The sequence below is a fragment of the Vidua chalybeata genome, chromosome 16 (assembly GCF_026979565.1).
Source record: "Vidua chalybeata isolate OUT-0048 chromosome 16, bVidCha1 merged haplotype, whole genome shotgun sequence".
In the NCBI taxonomy this organism is placed as follows: domain Eukaryota; kingdom Metazoa; phylum Chordata; class Aves; order Passeriformes; family Viduidae; genus Vidua; species Vidua chalybeata.
This window is the reverse complement of record NC_071545.1, coordinates 8791774-8813520: the sequence shown is the minus strand read 5'-3', so window position 1 is coordinate 8813520 and position 21747 is coordinate 8791774. Positions and strand designations below refer to the sequence as shown.

Sequence of the window (21747 nt, the reverse complement as noted above, 5' to 3'; positions counted from 1 at the left end):
ATTTTTTCCAGCATGTTTAACCTGGGAAGGTAGACAGCAGTTTCAGTACTGTTCAAAAAGACCTATTAAGCATTTAAGCACATGAATAATCTTACTGACTTTCTGAGCATAGTACTCAAGTCCTCACAAAACCAGAGCCTTACTTCCTCCTGGTTGTGTTTCCAAACAGAAGCTAAGCTCCTTTTCAAACAAGACCATGGAAAAATCCAAAGGCGCAGAAGCCCTTACTCAGTCACCTGATGGTCCACCATTATCCACCCTAAGCAGTCAGATGTTTTCAGAGAGTAAGGATCACATCTTTATTTACTTCTGTGAGCCACCTACTGTTTCTTGTGTGTATCCCATCAGACACACCTCCTTGACCAGCCTCACACACACTGCACTCCTACATCCCTCTTGGCTTTTCCTGGCAGCCTCAGAAACCCAGGGGGTTCTTCCAGCACACAGCGCTGGTCGGTGGGGCTCAACCCTACACACTTTGGGTGAAAAGACATCTTGTTTTCTGCTCAGTAGGTATGCACTGTAATGAAACATCTATTTTATCACTAAACCATGACCTCCTGGACATATCAATGTACTCACACCTGACCAGACCACTCAGTAGCACAAAGGACAGGGCTCAATCACCCCAACGTAACAAGCCTAACTCTAATCCTTTATTAGTTATACCTGGGACTATGTACTGACGTACACAAGCCTTAAGGAATGGGTGAAGACGGTTTTAGAAATGCTGATTTCCTTTCAGCATTGTCCTGCGGGAGCCGTCCACGGGGGCGTCCCTGCTGGAGCACGCTGTGTGTTATTGCTGGAGCTCGGCAGTGTCATTGCTGGAACACGGCAGTGTCCCCGCTGGAGCAGGGCTCTGTCCCCGCTGGAGCTGGGCTGTGTCCCCGCTGGAGCTGGGCTGTGTCCCCGCTGGAGCTGGGCTCTGTCCCCGCTGGCCGCCCCGTCCTTCGCCCCGCGGCACTGCGGGGAGAAGAGGGGGACAGTGCAATATCAACCCGGCTCTGCGTTTTGATGCCACAGATGCCCATTGCTGGATGAGCCCCTGCCTCCCCAGGCGGTCTGAAGCACAGCCCAGGGCTGCAGCCAGGCACGCCGCTGACAGCCCTCGCCTCTGTCCTTCTCCTATTGACTCGTGCGCCAACTTGGAGGAAAAACCCCTTTTCCTGCTGCTCGCTGCGGGGCGAGCCCGCTGCCCACCGCGAAGGCGGCGGCTCCCGGCGGAGGTCGCCGCTCGCAGCCGGGCTGGCGGGGGCGGCCCGAGGCGGGGGCCGGTCCCGCCCCGCCCCGCCCGGCCCGGCCCGGCCCGGCCCCGCCGGCTGCCCGGGGGCCGCGCCATGTGCCGCCGCCCGCCGCGGGGCCGCGCCGCGCTCGCCGCCGCCGCTGAGCGTGCGAGGGGCGGCCCGTGCGGCGGAGCGAGCGCCGGCAGCGGGGACAGCGGGTCCATGGAGCACAACCACCTCCACCTCCACAACGGCTCGCTCCTGGCGCACCACCGCTATGGCTGCGGCTTGGGATACGCACCTGTCGTCTACTACAGCCTGCTGCTCTGCCTCGGGCTGCCGGGTGAGTGCCGCGGGACGGGCGAGGCTGCGGGGCCCCGGCAGCGCCCGCCGGAGCGGCTCCTGCCCGCTGTGCGGGGCGGGGCGCGGCGAGGGGAGCGCCCGCGGTGTCCTCGGGATGCCCCGGGCTCCGCGTGCCCGGCGGGATGAGCGCGGGCGGTTCGGACAGCAGCATCTCCCGGACAGCAGCGTCTCCCTGACCCCAGCATCTCCCGGAGAGCAGCATCTCCCTGCCCGGCTGCCGTCCCGGCGCTGCCTCCCTCCCCGGGGTTTGTCCCTGCCTGCCCTCGCCTTCCCCCCGGCTTCGGGCATCCTGACTTTGAACTTGACATACAGAGTCAGCCTATCGTGAAGTTTGTGCCATTGTCGTTTTGGCCATGCGAGTACCAGAGCGGTACCCAGACGGCCGGGTCCCCACCGAGCGCCTGCCCGGCCGGCAGTGAGCGCGACTGTAGCTGCCGAGTTTTTCTGCTGCAAATCCCCACCCGGCTCCGTGAGCAGGGCTGGCTTTAGTAAACGACGCGCCACCACCACGGAACTTGACTGGGGAAGGAGCACGCTGTCAGGAGCTTTGCAGACAGTTGTCATAATGTTGAGCCTGTCCCTGTGGCTGGTGGAGCAGGACAGGAGGTAGAAAGTCCAGTCTTGAGGTCAGTGTGCTGCAAAAGCAATGGCAATGCTGACACTGAGACCCCTGAATGCAAGTACAAGGCTCGGAAGAAAGTCCCAGCTGACAGGCAGAAGTCTCCGGAGTGTATAATCCTGAGCAAAATTTCCTGCTTAAAAGGGGGACAAAGACGTTATAAAGATGCTTGGAGCAAGAAAAGCTAGAGACAGCATAAATAAGGAAGGAAAGTATGTCCCAAGCTTGGATGTGAGCACCTGTGAGGCAGCACTGCCAGCACACAGCCCCAAATGTGCAGATGCCACACGAGAGTCACATCGGCAGTACAGTCTGAGCCCAGACAGGGACTGAGCAGGTGCTTCCTCCCGGAGGGGGCTGCCTTGGCTGCCAGTGAGATCCTCGGCACGCAGGACCGAGGGGAGCTGCTCTAGTCACAGTGGGCAGAGCTGCCATCCCAGCACAGCTTGGGTGGACAAACAGCATGTCTTGCTCACTGGCTTAACAGCTCCAGCCTGAGAGTGACTTAGAGTGATCCCAAGGTCAGGTAGAATAAGTTGGGGAAAAGTTCAGACGCACCAAGGTGAATTTGTATTTTAAGGGTGATAAAGGAGAGTTTGGTTGTGTCCGTGTAGAGCTACACATTTTAAGTGCCATGTGGAATGGCAAGCAGCAATGATAGGTAATACTCTACAGTTTCTAAATGCTTGTTCACCTCAATTCCTTCTTCAAGCAATTATTTCATAGGAAAATTTTTAATCAGACATGAAGAGAAGCCTGCCTCTGAGCAGCATGCATGCAATTACCACTCTCCATATGAATTGATGTGCTTTGTGTTGTTTTGGTTTGGTTTTTTTTTTCCCATTTCTGGCTTATAATTAAAATTTGCCAATTGGCTAATAGTTCAGAGAACTGGAAAGTTAAGTCCTGTATTTACCCACAGAGGATGCAGGGCCCAGGCAAGTATCGGTGCTCCAAAACATTGATGAGTCTCAGCCCTGACCTGAAGAGACCCAGCCAGCGGGGACAGGAGGTAGTTTCCTCTTTATTAATTCCTATGGGGCTGCTTAGATGTCCATAGTAATGACAGGCTCTGATTTCAGCACCAGTCCCCTAGGAACTGAGCAAGACCCTCTCAGGATTATCAGGTGAAGAAGTAGTCATGAAGCACTTTGTGGCTAAGCTTGCCTTTGTATGTTTCTGAAATGGGGAAAAGTCTTGCATGCACAGACAAGAAAAATCATTTAATGAACATTCTGCACATACTTGCACCAGCTCCCTGAGGATATTGCATTGTAATTACAGACCTAACACTGTCATTCTAAGAACATGGTTAAAATCAGACATGATTAGCAATGGTCCAAATTAGCAGTGGTCTCCTGCATTTCTCAAGGGATCAGACATCAGTTGATTAGAGCAGTGGCACTAGTGCCAGTGCTTAACAGAACTAGCCAAAGCATGTGGTGGTGCAGCACTGCTGAGTTCAGTGGGCTTACATCAGGTGTGGATGTGTCCAGAGCACAATGTCTGAGGACAGCACTGGCACTGACACCTGGACTCACTGCACATGTACAGTATGCTGAGTAAATGCACAGTGTGCTGAGTGCATGAGGAATTCATGAGACTGCACAGAGATGAGAACAAGCTGGATGTGCTTAGGGGAAGACTCACACAGCCAGGCTTCATTGAGGATGGGGTACAGGGTGACAGCAGTGTTAAAAAGAGCTTTTCATGTTTTAATTTGAAGCTGCTCTTCAGTTTTTAACATTAGAAATTTGTGAAGGTACCAGATGCTAGTGGCTGTTAGAAAGAGTCCTGAACTATGTGGGATCTTAATTAGCTCTATATGATGCCAAGATTTTAAAAGACACCCTGTCCCCAAACACAGCACTAGTGCAGTGTTTTGCTGGAATGGAAAGAGTTAACTCCTTGCCACAAATCTTGAAGACTGAGGAGAAGAGAAGCCAGTTAACTGTTTCTACCTTTCCTGCTGTACTGTCTGAAGGAAATTTCACTAACTCAACAACTCCACGTTGAGGCCAAGCGCTGCCAGGCCTGGCTGTGTGTGCAGTAGAAGCATCCTCTGCCTCCCACCCCTGTATAAACCAGGCACCTCAGCAGACCCTGTTCTCAGCAGTGGCTCATTCTCCCTTTCTGTTCAACCAGGCACTAGAAAGCCTGTAAAAAGCAGAGAGGAGAGCAAAGTGAACTCCCTTCAGCCTTGCTCTGGCAGTAGCACACAGAGACAAGGGCGAGGCTGCACCCTACAGAGCCACCACTGCACACTGACCCTGCACAGCTGCTACTGCACCCGAGGTGCCTGCAGCCCTACCAGAGGTCATCGTGTCTTCACGATGGGCCAGGAGGCTGCTTCTTTTCCCTCTAAGCAGAGGCTGGTAAGGCAGAGACAGTTTTTTGAAACCTGAGTGCAAGTGTGCAAAGGTGTCCCCCAGGTATGCGGTCCTGCTACCAGGAGTGGGGGGGTCTCAGGATAAGGCTGCAGGGAACAAGGAGAAAATGCCAGTGCAAGCACGAGGCAGAGGCACTGGAAGTGGGGTCCTCTCCCATTTAGAGGGGAAGGTTTTATGGAGCATTTTTGGAGCTGTTCTGCAGCCCTTGCTCTGTTAAACCTATACTCCCCTTGTCTGTCAGAGAGAACCTCTGCAGCACCTGCAGTTAGCTGGGAGGCAAGAGAGGGGCTGGAAAAAGTCTTAATAGAAGTATTTCTTGCTTTAGTGTGAGAAAATGCTAGGGAAGGGATAGTGTTGGATGTGAGGGAGTGAATAAATTGCTCTGATTCACTCCAAGAGGGGGCTGGTAAAGGTGAGAAAGCAAAGATCAACAGGTGTCACTCTCAGTCAGTCCCTGTGTCAGTGAGAGCTGCACAAAGCAGCTGCACCAAAGAGCTCCTTCTCTGGTGGGGCCACTGAACACAACCAAGAAGGTCAGGCACAGAAACAGCACTGCTTACTGCAGACACCTGGCTTTGACCTTGATTCCTGCTTCATTAGGAGGAGCAGCAGCAATGGAGTTGCCTTGCATGCAGTCACTTTTCCATCAGGAATAAGAGTGTATTGCTGCTGAAAGGACAGAGCATCAGCATTTCCTAGATCAGGGTCTGGCCTGATCCAAGTTCCCAGGGCTCATCTCATCCTGACAGTGTGAGAGGCAGAGTGAAATCTGGCTTTCTTAGCCAGTCCCAGTGGGATTGCTGGTTCCATTTTGTTCCCCCAGTTGCCTACCTGGGATATGCCTTGGCTCTGGGGATCATTGCATCTCAGTGACACAAAGTACAACACCTTTACAGCATCTCCAGGAGACAACAGACTAACAGCAATACCCCAGGGAAGTGCCACTCCAAACTTCAGGAGCCTGGTCCACAACTGTTTCTTTTATTTGTGCTTTAGACTTTTGCATTAAACCAGTCACACTGATCTAAATGTAGATTCAGGACTTCACAAGCTTGGGAAAGCAGCCTGGACGTGCTTGGATGCTCCCAGCTGGAAGGTGCAAACAGGTAGTGTTCATGTCAGATCTGCTGCTGAACAAGGTGACATGGAGATGGGGACAACCTGGGTCATTCAAAGCCCAGCCAAGCACAGAGTGCATTCACAGGGCTCCATGTGGAGGGAGAGAAGCTGCAGTCCTCACCTGGAGGAACATGTCAGCTCAGCAGGGCTGCCTAACTGGTTTAACACTCTGTGAAGAGACAGATACACGTTATGGATCTTGCCCTAACAGATTACAGACTGGCTGTCCTTGCTCAGCAAGGCAGATGCTTCCTAGGGTGTTGGATTGACACGTGGGTGCACTGTGCCTGTGCAAACTGCAGTACAGTCATAGGCAAGGCGAAAAGATGGAGACCTGATCCTTCTGGAGCCTTCTCTCTACATCAAGTTTGAAATAAGGAGATGTGCATGCCTGGGTCATCATCCTGGAAAGGCAGGCACTGTTGGTGGGCTGAGCACCCCTGATCAAGAGACCACCACCATGCAGCAGCCCAGCTGTGTTCCCTCCACTCCTCGGCTGTGTGGGGGAATGAGACCTGGAGAGCATTGCTGTCCTTGTGCCCACAGCTGTGACCAGTTGGTACCACGAGCAGTAAGGGGAACAGGTAGCAATGTTTGTTGGTGACTCACGTGGCGTGTAGTAGCAGTAAATACCAAAGCAGGCAGAGGTAGGTGTACACAGAGCACACAGCACTGTAGAAGTGTCTGACTTGTTTTGGATTCTTGCCATCTGCTGCCTAGTATATTTTTCTGCAATCACAGTACAGGCTTCTGATTAAAGACCATTTCCAGCACCTGGATAAATAGCCTTTCTCATAGCAGCATACCTGAAAAATAGAAGTGCTAAAGGAAGATCCGAAAATATGAGCGGGAGAGTTGTTACAATGTAGAGTTATGACCTTGAGAAAACAGCACTCTTCTGCTGCCGCTCATTAGTGAATAAGAACCAAACCCTCCTGAGACCTAATTCAACCACCCTTATTACTCAAAGGCCATATATTCTCTGACTTAAAATCTGAATTGGATGCAAGGCCAGTACATTGCATCCTACTAAAAAGGGGACAAATAGGTTGCCAGAACTTTAGCTTGGCTATTGGAGCAACTAAAGAGCACTACAGCTCATTTACAGTAGCAGTGCTGGACAGAGGGGAACAAAACTACTGCTAACATGCTTAAAATGAGTCATTTCCTATTGTAAAATGAATGCTTGTTCTTTAGGACAAAACCATTATGAAAAATAAGAGATTCATTTTGTTCCTGCACAGAACTGATGACAGCAGAGGTGTGCAGATGGGAGTGATTTCGTTTGGTCAGTACATATGGAGCCGCTAAAATCTTGCAGCCTGAAAGGCAGCATGTGGCTGAATCCATGCTAATGCATGGATTGTGGAGAAGTTGACTGTACATTTCTGGATGTCACTAGACAGAGTGCAATTGCTAACTTTGGATTTCTTCTGCCACGTCAGTAGGAAGCAACACTGTCGGGGCTGTAATGATAATGAGGTGCCATATTTGGGAGGCTCAGCAGACTATGAAGTGCACAACCTTGCATGGCAGGCTGCTAAAATGGATTGGAAAGGAAAAACTCCAAAGTACATTTTTCCTTGAAATGACAACGACACAAAAGAGAGAGCACAGCCAGTTTTCACGGTAGGTGGGTAATGCAGAGCCCCCAGTTGTTAAGTCAAAACATTCAGAAGCACTAGGCAGTCTGATATCCTGCTGTTCTTCATCCACCCCCTTACTTAGTTCTCTCCTCCTCATCCTCTTTCTGCTCCCTTCTGTGAAATGGAGATGAATCAGCAGAAACAAGCCAGCAGAAGGCCTTTAACCACACACGTCACAATTCGGTGTAGGCAAACAAACAACACGGAGATGTCCTGGTGGGGTGTGTGCTCTGCTTTCACACGCCAAAGGCAAAGCAATCCCTGTCCACAAAAGCTTCCGCCTGCTGTTTCAGGTGGTCTTTTTGAGCCTATAATCTCTTTTCTTGTTAGCTTTGAGACACCAGAAAAGGAAACAAAGCCAAAATTCACTCCTTGATTACAGGTGGCCTTACACACAAATCAGTTTTCATTTTGCAGAATACAGATATGTACTATAGATACTAAAACCCAGTGTCTGGAATGCCCTTGGTGCTGTTCTTGGGGTAATTTCATGGGAGAAGATGGTATTAGGTTGCCCCTCAGGACCCCAGTGTGGTTGTGCAGAGAGAGTGAAGTGCAGGCAGCCAAGCAGGACCAGAATTAGCAGTACAGAAGATGACCAAAAATAATTTTATCCCTTTATCCATGGTAGAAAAGAGAACCTTGCCTGTTGTAATGCTGAAATCTTCCCTTCTACCACCTGGAACAGAGTCCCTGCAATGTACAGTCATTAATCCTCTCCATCTTTTCCATCATATGGAGTATTGCCTGCATGGACAGGTGCTCTAGAGGTTGCTTTGGGTCTCAAGACAAATGACCTGTCAGTCAGTTACATCAAACTAAGATATTTCTCACATATTTGTTCACTCCAAGTGTGTTTTTTTCAGTACCCTGACTACCACACCAGAGAGTGATATATCTAGCGGGGATGCAGTATATTCTCCGTGGGGGAATAAAGCCAAACTGCAGTGGTTTTACAAAGCCTGTAATTTCCTGCATACTGTGTAAAATCGGTGTAGACTCTGAGAAAGCTTGGCCATGGGGTTTGCAAGCATGAGCTCCTATTGCATTACCTAATGCTTTAGGAAGACATAAAGACTGGTTTATTTTAGCAAAACCACAATCAAAGGTAAAATCCTCTTAATTATTCATGTTCAGTAAAGAATTCATGGCAATGTCCTTATGAAATCACATCCTCTCTCCATCCCAGTCATCCCATGAAACACCTCTGGCACCTGCCTCAGTACTTTGGCATTTGGTATCAAAAGGGTAGAAAGGTTTTGTCACCCTGGAGCTCGAGTTACTCAGCTTGAGACCCCTTACACTACACTGACAGCCCACATTTAGAAGCCACAGACACCTGCCAAATGAGACAGCCACATGGCCTTGAAAATCCCTGTCTGTCCAGATACGTTGCATGAATAACCAAATTCCTTTTATGATTTCTGCATCATTTTGCAGATCACTTTTTCTGTTCCATGACCAGTTTCCATTAGAAAGCTGTACTGCTCTAGTAGCAAGATGCAAGGCTAAACTTTGAGATATGCATTTTAGACATTTTGATCCTTGTGTAGGTACCTCTAAATAAGGCTTTGGAGTGGCAGGAGGAATGTCTGGGATTCATTAGAGACTTTCTGCTCTGTAGGACCCTCTCAGGAAAGGTGGACAAGGAGGGTGAAGATGACAAGAGGAGAACCAGATCCCTGTCACATTCAGACACGTGTAGCCTCAGTGAGCCCAAACCAGACCTCCCCACATCCCAGCCCAGTGTTCCTTCTGGGCCATTCTCATACTGCAGAAATAGCCCTATTTTATAGAGACTAATCCAGAAAAACTCCAGTGGTCTAGGAGAGCCAAAAGCAGCACAGTGTAATGACACCTTTCTGCCAGACAAGCTGCTGCACTCCAGCCTCGGTGGCTGGCAAGGCTCAAAGGGAGCATCAGCCACTGGCAGCTCCATGCCATTGCTGTGCCTGTGCCCTCCAACAGTGAGGAAGTGCTTGTGCTGGATTGAAATCCTTCTCTGGCCTCTGTGCCCCACTGATGGCTAATGCCAGCTGCAGAGCAGAGTACCTCATTCACTGCATCCTTCCCCAGGGCCATCTCAGCTAATAAATGCTGTCAGTGAGAAAAACGGCTCCAGAGGCCAGATTTCATTGTCAGAATCTGGCCTCTGGCACTGACTGTCTCATTCACTTGTGACTTGTAAGCACAAGGCCGTGCTGTCTTTTCCTGGCAGTAGCTAACCCAGGCTCCTGCGCATAGGAGGGAGTTTGGGCTGTCCTGGACAGGAGCTGGGGCATCCTCTACCTCCAGGTTCTCTTCCACCCTCAGAACTGGCATGGTTTGTCCCTGCACATGGGATTTTCTAAGCACAAGCCACACGAGGGCCTTCATACAAGATGTGAAATCTCCTCCCGTAGCAATCCTGTGTCCATGCCTGCCATAGTTTTATTTTATGATGCTTTTTTTTTTTTTTTTTTTTTTTTTTTTTTTGGCATATATCCCCTCTCCATTCCCTGGGAGATGATGCAGGCACTAGCAGAAGCTGACAGCTCTTCCCTCATGGGGTGCCTTGCTATGTGCTGTTTGACAGCACTCAGACAGCTGAACAACAAATAAATCCATTTATTTTCAAAAATCAATCCTCACAGGAACTCCCTGGGAAGACAAAACTTGTATTGCACTAATTATATTCTATAAAGTATCCCTTTATGCTTCACAACAGTTTAAGGAAGGAACTCAGGATATGATAATAAAAGAGAGGAACAAACTGAACCACTGTTCAGTCTGTCCCCATCTGCTCCAGTACTGAGTTTGATCTACATTGGTTGTAAGAGGAAAATGTGGACCTGCCCTACCATCTTTAAGGGCAAACAGCATCCAGAGGTCATTTAAAAAGATCACATAACCAGCTATAGCCAACATAAGTAATTATAATGTATTTACATTGCCACAGTATTCTTGGTTGTTTTTTGTTAATAACCTGTGTTATGTAGCACCTTTGTCAGAAATCACCCATTGCCATCAGCTTCTCCAGAGAGCTCCCACACAAAATAAGGGCTGAATGCCATCCTCATCTCCAGTCTGGCAGCTATTGGTGAGCAGCTGTGTTAGGAACCGTGGTCAGATCTGCCTGCTAGACACAGTACCTGTTTACATTTGAATGTTGCCTCCTAGCTTAGAGGAAATCATCTATCCCCATCAAGCCAGAACATCCCTTTTTCTCACCGCTTATTTTTAGCATATTGTACTTACATTCTTGGAGTTCTTAAATCTGAAAAGGAGGTGTTACTAACATTTTTCCTGAAGCAACTAAAAATTTCCCATTCGTAAGCTGTCTCTCGGTGCCAGTCAGGTGACTACTGCTAAGCCTGCAGAGAAGTTTCACACATTACACAATAATTTGTGGCGATCCTAGCAACAACTGTGTTGGGTAAAAGGTGTCCATTATATTCCATGACCTAATGTTTCTCACGCTCAATGATCAACACTCGTGGCTGCTTCATGTAGGTAGTTTGTAAAGCTGAGCTGAACTACAGCCCCAGCCTTGTGCCCAATGCAGGGAGCTCCTGCTGGTGTTGCAAAGGCCACTTGACTGCACAGGCTGCTGGGTACGTGCAAAGTGCTCTCAATTAAAAAAAAACAAAACCCACAAATAAAGCCCAGAACTTTGCCTATTTCTTCTTTAGACAGATGCAATCTCTCCTGATTAAGCTCACATACATTGAAAATAGTGATTGAAAGGACTTTTTCAAATCCCCGGCAAAGGCCGTGTTAGACACTATTTGGGTGATGACTGTAATCCACAAAATGAGAAGCTGGGGGCAAAATTGTGCCCTAGGGCACAGGCACTGCTTTGAGGTACAGAAGACTGCCCAGGCTCTGCAGCCAAGGCAGCACAGCTTTGGTGTGGGAAGTAAACCCAAATCCATGCAGGGAACAAAGTTACTCCTAAAGATCCCTCTCAGACACAAAAGACCTCCAATGGCATGAATTTTGGTGCTGCAGTTTGTACTCAGGAGCTGATAAAGTCAGAAGAGGTGTCAGAGGAGGGATGTAGGTGTCCTGTGATGAAGCCTGGCTGAGTTAGAAGGTTGCCTTAGAAGCAACCTGGAGCAAAGGTGTTTGAGTATCAGAGACCCTTGGATGCTGTGTCTCAAATGTCTCACGTCCTCATGTCTGGAGGGAAAGGATTGAGACTGCCATTTTGTACAACTGCTTCTAAATCTGCCAGCAGCACCTCAAGGCTTCAGCCAGCTAGTCCCCAATCAGGCCCTGGTTCTCAAACAGATATTTATAAATTCAGAATACTGCACTGCAGCAAGTGATGCTGGCATAAATTCCCATCTGTCATCCCCTAATCATCTCCCAGCACAGTGATCAATCTCTTTCAAATTCAAATGATCTTAACCACTTAGTATCTAAAACACACACTGCAAGAACTGGGCAGTGTACCATCCAGGACAACTTAGGGGTGCTGACATATCCAGCAGCTCTATGTAGCTCCACCTATATTACAGCAGAGACAAATATTTTTGTATCTCCATCATCATCATCATCATCATCATCAATGCCATAGTTCTTATCACAGACTACCATGCTAGTGCAAGAATTAGTGTCAGCAAGGTTAAAATTTGGCCACAAATATTCTTCTATCACCTTTCACCCCCAGTGGGTAATTTTTGCCCACAGGAGAGCAAGACACTGAGGAGACACTCAGGAGTTACTGAGAGACTGGCACAAGGACACAGTTGGTCACTCAGAGTGGTGTGTGACCACTTCCACCCACTTCCCATTTTACTGAGCTTTAGATACTGTTTGAGGACACACCAAGGACCAACTTAACACTGGCTAGGAAATGGATGAAGGACTGAGGCATCCATAGCTCATCTACACTTTCCCTAAACAGTTTGCAGCAGGAAAAATACTCACAGACCCTGTGCTTAGACCCTGGCATACTGGCAACTTTCTGCTGCACCCCAGAATGTAACTGTTTTCACAAAGTAAATGGTGTTATTGGTAATGATGATGTTTCATATCATCCACCAAGAAAAAAGCTCTAATGTGATCCCAGGGAAAGCATTTCCAATACAAGATACAGTAACCCTTGCAGAAAAAAAATGTGTAGATCTCGTGTGTAGTTTGTCAGATCAATTTTCTAATCTGCCTCACCAAGCAGGGCTCACTGGCCTTAGATAAATAACTTGCATTTCAGCACACTGCTGTGGCTGGGATCCCTGAGAGAGGCAGGGGCAAAGGGTACAAGAGACTGCTCATAAATCTGCTTCTGTAGCAAAACAGAGTGGGGTTAGAACCATCAGCAGGACCCCTGCAGTAGATAGAAAGTGTGAGGAGCAGGGCTCTGTACCTGCACACAGCATGGCTTCAGCATCCCTGCAGGAGCTGCTCTGGCAGTCAGGCCAGAGTTACCAGCAGGGACCAGTGCTTTCAGACATCCCCCTTGCTGCTCACTGGCTCCAGCTGCTGGGACTGGAATGAGTCAGATCCAGAGGATTTAAAGAGAAGATGCACCCCGTGGGTCACATCCAATATCTGTGAAGCTGAGCCAGTCAGCCTGGCTGGCCAAAACCAGCAGTGGCTGCAGAGCCATGATAAACACTCCAGCTCGAGGATTTCCTTGACAGTACATCACTCACTGCATCTCCAGGGCTCATCAGCAGGCACAGCAGAGGCATTTCTAAGCAAGTAAGTGAAAAATGACACAGCAGTTCTGGCTGTATCACCTCTTGTCTCCCACGTCTGCACTGAGCTGAAATCAATGCAGTTGCATTCACTTAATGGAGGACAGAATTGGGAAAATTCCCCTGAAGGCAATTTGAGAGAGTACCATTGGAAAGATCGTGCTTCTTCTTTTTTCTCTTTCTTTTTTTTTTTTTTAATATAGGAAAAGAGTCAGTTGATTGTCATGTTTGGTTTAGGTTTTTTTTCCAAGATACAAAATTAATACATTCAGTTAACACAAAAATAGGTGAGGGCTGTTAGTCAAGATCATTCTCTCTGCTGCAGTTCGTTTCCCTTGTGGCAGAAATCTGCTCCCAGACAGCAGGCTTTGAAGGCATTCATGAAGGAGGAAGTTTTTTCAGTGCCAAGTAAAACAGTTTTTAAAAAACCAAGCATTTTCAGTTGTAGGACATGTCCTAGGCCGTCATTACCTTTATGTTACCAACTTCCTTATTCTCTGGTTTAAAGGCATCTTTACAATTATTGTAAAATGTTTTGGGAAATCCATCAAAGCTGGCAGAAATGTTTGAAGCATTGAATGCACAGAAGAGGTGATTTACAGAACTTGGGAAAGTATCAACTACAAACATTTGGCAGTCACTTGTACAGTAAAGCAGATCTCTGATTTTTAAACACTTCTTCAAGTATTCTAGCCAAGTGATACCAGCCTCTAATGGGAACAATCTTGTCTGTCTCATTCTAGCCAAAATGATAGTAGGAATAATAGGAATATATTTATAGGATAATAGGAATTTATTTTTTTTTTCCAATTCAAGACTACACAGTAAGTTCTAGTAAACAAGAGAAAGTAGTTAAAATTTGGCTACACCTTAGTCCTCCAGCAAATCCCTCAACTACTACAAAGGATGTTTATATTCTATATAAATATAAACAACCCTTCTCATTCATCCCTTGTTATATGAAAAAGTGAAAAAAACAAGGTGGGAAATAAGAATAAATGTGTGAATGATCTTTTTTCCTCCTGCTACCACTCCTTTTGTGTTTTCAGACAGGAGTCCCAGAACCCCCTGCTCAGGGGGTGGATTCACAGCTGAAAGCAGGGCCACATGCTCCTGTCATTGCAACAGCTTCTCTGAGAGACCCGACTGGGGTGTTTTCCTTTTGGTTTCTTGAACTTTATTAAGGTGGTTGTGTTGCCAAGTGCTTGAAGAACTTCAAGGAAGTGCTCAGAAAAGCAGATGTTACATCTTAATAGCCTAACTCTGTGTTTCTTTCTCCACAGCAAACATCTTGACAGTCATCATCCTCTCCCAGCTTGTTGCTCGCAGGCAGAAGTCCTCCTATAATTACCTTCTAGCTCTAGCTGCTGCTGACATCCTGGTTCTCTTTTTCATTGTCTTTGTTGACTTCCTCATGGAAGACTTCATCTTAAACAAACAGATGCCTCAGGTACTGGACAAAATAATCGAGGTTTTGGAATTTTCTTCCATCCACACGTCGATTTGGATTACGGTGCCGTTGACCATCGACCGGTACATCGCTGTGTGCCACCCCCTCAAGTACCACACGGTCTCCTACCCTGCTCGTACTCGCAAAGTCATCGTCAGCGTCTACACCACCTGCTTTTTGACCAGCATCCCCTACTACTGGTGGCCCAACATTTGGATTGAAGACTACATCAGCACATCCATGCACCACGTCCTCATCTGGGTGCACTGCTTCACTGTGTACTTAGTGCCCTGCTCCATCTTCTTCATCCTGAACTCCATCATTGTGTACAAGCTGCGGCGAAAGAGCAATTTCCGCCTGCGAGGGTACTCCACGGGGAAAACAACAGCCATTTTGTTTACTATAACTTCTATTTTCGCCATACTGTGGGCGCCAAGAATAATCATGATATTGTATCACCTCTACGTGTCCCCTATAAACAACAGCTGGCTGGTCCATATTGTGTCGGACATCGCCAATATGCTGGCACTGCTGAACACTGCAATTAATTTCTTCCTCTACTGTTTTATTAGCAAAAGATTTCGCACAATGGCAGCTGCCACCTTGAAAGCCTTCTTTAAGTGTCAGAAGCAACCTGTGCAATTCTATACAAACCATAACTTTTCCATAACAAGCAGCCCTTGGATTTCCCCAGCCAACTCTCACTGCATCAAAATGCTTGTTTACCAGTATGATAAGAATGGGAAGCCTATAAAAATATCACCATGAAAAGGCCAATAGTTGGAATTTCTGGGTGCAAGTTCCTTTCAAGTGGTTACATCTTCAGGATGTAATTTTCTGAAATGGCTGTTTTGAAGAGAAGTCATTTGATTTCATTTCCCTGGGTGGCCAGGGGCAGATCAGACTCTCGGGAGGAAACAGGAGCACTTGATTTTAGGAGCAAAAGTGAGAAGGCAAACACCTCCATCTCTTATACAGCATTTTGAATATGCTTCAGAGTTCAAGTCTTAGTGTTCAGTCACACTCAAACGTTTTGCATCCCAACACCAGTGCAATCCAAAGTCATCAGAAGGGCAAAGCCACAGCAGTGTTTAATTACAACCTTTTAAAACACAACAAAACCTTACTTGACCATCAGTTTGTTATCAAGAAGGTAAAAAGAAGCTTTTGTGTACTGTGGAAGGTGCCATTTCTGGAGTGTGCACTTGCCAAAAATTATGTGTTGATTCTGGCATGGAATGCCACCACACACAGTTGTGCTGTCAAGACCTCCTTGCAGGAGGCAGCCTGTGAGACACAAATGGTGACAAGCCTGGTTTGGGCTCATTTGAACAAGGCTCGAGGACCGATACAGTACCTGTTGCAGCCTTGGCATGGAAGGCAATCCTGCAAGCTGCCAATATTTGCATGTTTTAAGTTGTTATTTAAGAATGTGACTGAGACAGGGGAACTCGAGGGAGGGAGGGATGTTTCTAGAGCCAAGAACAAAAGCAGCATCTTTCCCCAACTTTTTCAGTCATGGCATCTAAGGACTTTCAAGGGTGAAACCAAGTCCTGCCTAAAGCAGAGTTCTCACCGAAGCTGCTCCTCTGAGCAGTGATCAGAGCCTTCAAGTTTCTTCTTAATCAATACAGATTCTCACTTAGTTGTCCCCTGTGTTCAGGCCTTTAGGGATTAACATATAAAAACCTCAGCTTAAGATTTTCTCCTGATGAATGATGCCATCCTATTGCAGATTTGCCATAGTTGTTAAAGAAAAAAAAAAACTGTGAAAGAAATCCATTAAATACCCAACAGCAGTAAAAATATTAAAGCCTTAGTTTAAGCTGATCTAAGTATTTAACTTATTTAAAGGAGGTTAACTTCTCTTCCTTCACACTCAAAGAGCAGCATCCTATCAATGCTAAGTATAGAAAATAAGATTTACAGGAAGGCTGAAAACGCATTTTTTTAAATTTCTTTCCCTTTCAGATCTTGGCATGTGGTCTCTTGGAGCCACATGCCACAAACTCTTTATTCATTGGGCACTTACTAGAGCCTCACTGGTGTGAGGGCAGTGAAGGTGTGTGGTGAACACAAGCCCAGCGTGGTCAGTGCACAGAGCAGATCCTCAGGATCAGTGGCAGCTTGGTGCTAACGCTGTGTTTGTGCCTGTGCCCATCTCCAGTGCCAGCAGGGAGCTCGTGGTGCATCAGGAACTAACACAGAGAGGTCCTCTGAGGATCCAGTCAGTCCTGCTATGGTGGGATCAGGGGGCTGAAAACATCTCTCTAAAACACATGGATGGCTCAGCTTTGGTGCAAATCCCCTAAGAAATGCCAAGTGAAGGCCTGCTGAGGACAAGAGCCTGGCTCCCTTGTGCCACAGAGGTCGTGTTTGCACGATGCCTGGTACCCACATCCTGCGAGAGCCGAGCCCACCAAACCCAGGCTCACCTTCCCCAGAAGGGAATGGCAGCAGAAGGCACAGGCCATGGACACCAGGGCCCCAGGCCTGGTACCCACATCCTGCAAGAGCCAACCCCACCAAACCCAGGCTCACCTTCCCCAGAAGGGAATGGCAGCAGAAGGCACAGGCCATGGACACCAGGGCCCCAGGCAAAGATCTCCAGAGAGACCCGGGCTCGCTCAGGGCAGGGAGGGGATGCCCAGGGCCCCAGGACCACACGCTGCGGGCCCTCCCCGTGGCAGAGCTGCTCAGCAATTCTCTGCGAGGAGCTGAGGCACCCCAGGGACCCCAGGCCAGAGCAAGGAGAGGGGCACTTCTGGGAAAATGGGGGCTGAGAGCAAAAGCTGACCCTCTCCAGCCTCACCCACCGAAGGGATGGTATCCATGTAAATGTCCCCAAAGAGAAATGAGGAGCTTCTCAGCCTGTTGGCTGTTCATCCTTGTGATCTCAAAGCTTCACCCTTGCAATAATAAAGTGTAAAAGGGATGCTCAGCCTTGCTGTATTTGTCATGACAAGGTTAAAATTATTGCTCCCTTTATAGTGTTTTTACAGAAAATCAGTTTTGTGGCCATCCTCCCTGCCCGTCTCTCAGAAACCTCCCCCTGGTCTTTGTCAGTTGATAGAAACCAAAGTTACCTTATGGAAAAGGTACTGTATGTTTCATTTTGGAAAAACACTGTATTTATAACTTATTTTTATTCTACATTTGTTATGAGGAATGCTTGTCTGAGTTAAATGTGAATGAGTCTGAAGTGCAATATCTATATAGATAAGTGGTTAATTTTTGAGAATGTATCTATTGAAAAAATACCTATTTATACAAGAAGTTCACTATTCTACTTAGTATAATAGTAACCTTAAAGAAAATAGTGAATGTTTAGGGCTTTTATTTATTTAAAAAAAATCAATTAAGTGCATGGCATATGCTGCCATTCACATGCTGTGACTTATTAATTTTTGTAACATAATGTTTATCCTGCAAACTATCAGTGTCATCTGATTTTTTTCTGTCCTGATAATGTATTTTTGTAAATTACCGTATTTAAAAACAAAAATCTTTCTGCATATTTTTTTCCCTATGAAAAATAATGCATTTAATTCTTGTAACTTATTTGGAAAAACTCACAATCGTTTTCCATATCCTTTTAGAAATGACAAGGTGCAATTTTCATGTACAGTGGATTGATCATTTCACTTCAGATAATTTAGGGCTTTAAAAGCTTGCTTCCAAAGCCCTTTGAAGTCAAAAGGGAAGGTTGCTCGTGGGTTTTGGGGTTGTTTTTTCCAATCCCCATGGTTTTAGGAGGGCTTTGGATCAAGCTGAATCTTGTTAGCAAACATTCAAAGCCTTCTTAGAGTCCAGTTTGGATAATAAAGCCTTGACTTTTTAGTCTGCCATATGGGAGCTGCTGTTGATAATACTTGCCTTATTTTTGGTTGTGTGAAGCATCTTGCAATGACTGTTGCTAACTAGCCATTGTCTTGCTGTATTATTTGTACATCCTAATTTTCCAATAGTAAAAACTTAACCAAGCACACATAGTGTCATCATTTAGGGGAAAAGTATCCTGGAGACAAAACCATCTTTGTTGTGGAGATGGTCTTTTGTACTCTAATTTATATTTCAAATATCTACAATTAGAAAAAATAAGCTGTGAATGGACAGTTTTACAACTACTAATAGGTATATGTTCTTGAAGACCACAGCTAGGAACAAAATACTTTTTAGATGAGTTGCTGGTATATAAAATTATGGGACCTATCACCTATTTAAATTGTGAATATTGATATTTTCATAAGTAGACAATATATTGTGTTTGACAAACTTGTTTGTATTATAATAAATTATGGTGCATAACTTACTGCCGTGTTTGGAGCTATTGTTTGATTTATGGATTCTTATTATATACTTCTGATTTATAGATACTTATGGTACACTACAAATAAGAGATAGAAAATGGATTCTGACCCTCAGGAGACTGCACATGAAAGAAGCCAAACATTTTTTCAAATGAACATGACTAACACTGCAAATTTCATACCCCTAACAAATGTAAAACTATCTGGGATCAAGCTCCTTATTTCTCTGGAGAAGTAAAAGGGTAAAAAATACTAAAACTAAGCAGAGAATAGAGAAGAACCTGACCAGAAAATTTCAAGAGATCAGAAGAGATCAAGAGACCAGAACATGTCTTAGAGATCAAACACTGAAGGGTTAAGCACACTGAGAGGACCATGCAGGCAGTGCTTGTCAGATTTCCCTGCTGTAAAAGGCTTGGGAACAGGTTTTAAAATACAGCTTCAAAGAGACAAATGAGGGGAAAGGGGCACTGTCAGACTTGATGGAGCTTATCTGAGTTGTTCCTTAAGGAAGGAGCCTGAGGTCTGCCTGTCTTGATTCTTTCATTAACAGCTGTGGCATGAGAAGTACTGTGAAGTGTACAGGTTATAAAAATGGAATTATACTGCTGGCAGAGAACTGAAAGACAGGTGTTTCATGTAAGAATCAGATGACCTTGCAGATTGCAGTGATAAAAATTGGATGAATTCAACAGTAATTAACACAAGGTTCTCCCCTTGTCTGCCTCTTACATACATTTGCTATAAAACCTCAGCAGTCAGAAACAACCAAGAACCCATTTGTGCCAGCTGGGCTTGAATGACAATGAGTCACCAACACAAAGCAGCTGAGAAAAATCCCAGACTGTAATCACAGACACTTCTAACGATACAGCACGGTATTAATTGCATTTTATAAGACTTCATGTGCTATATGCATATGTATATAAAGGGATAAATAGAAGAAGTGCAGAAAAATTTGATGAAACTGAGCTGGAACAAAACTAAGCAGTTACGAATTTTCCTCAGGTAAATTTGTCCTGGAAGTTAGAAGACATTCTAACTACCAAAGCAGGAAGGCTCAGCAAAAGCCTTGCTAGCAGCCCAGATCTCCCCACTGGTTTTAAACGGAGCCTGGTGGGTTCAGGCACGGAATTATGAGATGATGCAGGTGGCAAAACACATTGGGACTGTGCTTCCTTGGAGCTGGCAGGTCCCTAACCCAGCTCAAAGGACAGCAGAAGTGTCCATTCATCCCATCTCATGCTGAGGGGCAGCATGAGAGCCATGAGAGCCAGCAGCTACTGAGAGCAATTCCTGCGGTAAGCCACAGTTCCCTCAGCAGCTCTCACTGTGGGTGCTGCAGGTGGGACCACTCCAACACACCCCACTGAACTCACACCAACTTCTGCCTCAGCTTTCAGTTCTTCAAACACCTCTTTAAGCCCACCAAGAAGAGTAGAATTTTTAAAAGCAGCCTCATATAGTCCTGAACAATTAAATAATTCACTCTTAGCAGGCTGGGGCTGGATTTGCAGGATCTGCATTTCTGACAGCATGCAATTAATTCCCAGGAGTTGCCAGACACACTAAGGGGGGTTGAAAGGCTCCAGCCTTTTGTAATAAATAGGCATCAAAAATGAATTTACTATTAGCTTCCTACAGGGAACCAAATACACATAAATAGTTATTACAATTACAAAATTGTATCAAAAAATACCAAAGGCTCATGTTTTCCTGCCTTACCAACAGGCTAGAAATGCTGCTCCACCTATTTCTCCCAATCTGCACCTTTTTCTAGCAGACTAAATGGACAAGATGAGCTGCAGGCAAAAGTATGCTAGTGAATATTACAGCCTTACAGATTAATTTGCTGCATACTGAAGACCTTCAGCTGTGCATGGCTCAGCACTGGCTCGTGCTGTACAGCAGCATCATGAAACAGCCCCTGGTCTGAGGATTTTGCAGGGACAGGTGATGTCCAGGCAGAGCCTTGTGCTCCAGCAGGTCCAGCAGGTGTGGGTTAGCCTTGGAAAGGGGTGGTGGGAAAGGCAAAAATGTGGAACAGAAAGAGGCACACTGCGATGCTGTCCCTGCCATGGCAAGGACAGAGACCCTGGGATGGGTTCTGCTGCTGGAACCTGGCCCCAAATGGGGCAGTGACCCCCAGGGAAGGGCACAGCCCTGCAGACAGGCAATGGCCTTCACACTCCCAAACAAAAAGCAGCAAAGGGCTAGTGTCACAGGAGGGATCAGCCTCTGGTGCTCTAAAACATCATCCCTCCCACCCTTCCAGTGTCACAGCACAGTGAGGGAGCCCATCCACAGAAGTGCCCAGGCCCCTTGCTGTCCCTGCAGATCTGCCTTGCAGCTGGGATTCCCCTCATGACATGAAGATGACTGTCATGTAGAAAGTTCCCACCAGCCACTCATCTCAGACACCAGAGAGAAATTAATCTTGGCCACTGAAAGTGCCCAAAGTGCAGCAGAGGGGACACGTGCCATGGCCCCAAGCTGTACATCATACAAATGAGGACAATGAGCCCTGCCTCCACCAGCCACCCTTCCCACTGGGAAAATGGCAAAGAATTTAAACAGTCAAGACTTTTCCCTCCTGGATTTTGTAATGGAGTTTGCAGCCCGGCCTCAGGACAACCAGACTTTGCAACAACAGGATGGAGACATTCAGCCTTGTGAATAAAATATCACCGTGAGCCTGGTGACAGGCAGTGGCTTCCAGCAGTACCTTCCTGGTCATTTGTCACAGTCTTCTTTGTAAATGTAATTGATTCTGCTGGACTGAGCTCCCACAGGTTTCTGTCCTGCAGGTACAGACCTTCAATGTTGCTACATTTCTAGAATAAAAGTATGAGTAAAAGACCAAATCTGAGGTGTCATGTTCAGGAGGAAATCCATCAGGCTATGACTAGTGCACATCTCAGGTATTGGGCTAAAATCACA

The 21747-nt window shown here is 46.6% G+C and overlaps 1 protein-coding gene and 1 long non-coding RNA gene across 2 annotated transcripts; one reads left to right on the top strand and one right to left on the bottom strand.

Annotated features, from left to right (window-relative positions):
• Window positions 1-634: 634 nt before the first annotated feature.
• Window positions 635-1630, bottom strand: LOC128796311 (uncharacterized). Its single transcript, XR_008433774.1, has 2 exons — window positions 1528-1630; window positions 635-966 (listed from the first exon to the last, which is right to left on the bottom strand). It is a non-coding gene; the product is annotated as an uncharacterized LOC128796311 (long non-coding RNA).
• GPR139 (G protein-coupled receptor 139) lies at window positions 1449-15265 on the top strand. Its single transcript, XM_053957837.1, has 2 exons — window positions 1449-1569; window positions 14331-15265. The coding sequence occupies exons 1-2, from the start codon at window positions 1449-1451 to the stop codon at window positions 15263-15265; spliced, it is 1056 nt and encodes a 351-aa protein (XP_053813812.1).
• Window positions 15266-21747: the final 6482 nt, after the last annotated feature.

What these genes read in the sequence shown, in the direction of transcription:
- GPR139 (XM_053957837.1), top strand. Translation starts at nt 1,449, where the DNA reads ATGGAGCACAACCACCTCCACCTCCACAACGGCTCGCTCCTGGCGCAC. An exon ending in GCTCTGCCTCGGGCTGCCGG is followed by an intron (nt 1,570 to 14,330) that starts GTGAGTGCCGCG and finishes CTTTCTCCACAG; the next exon opens with CAAACATCTTGACAGTCATC.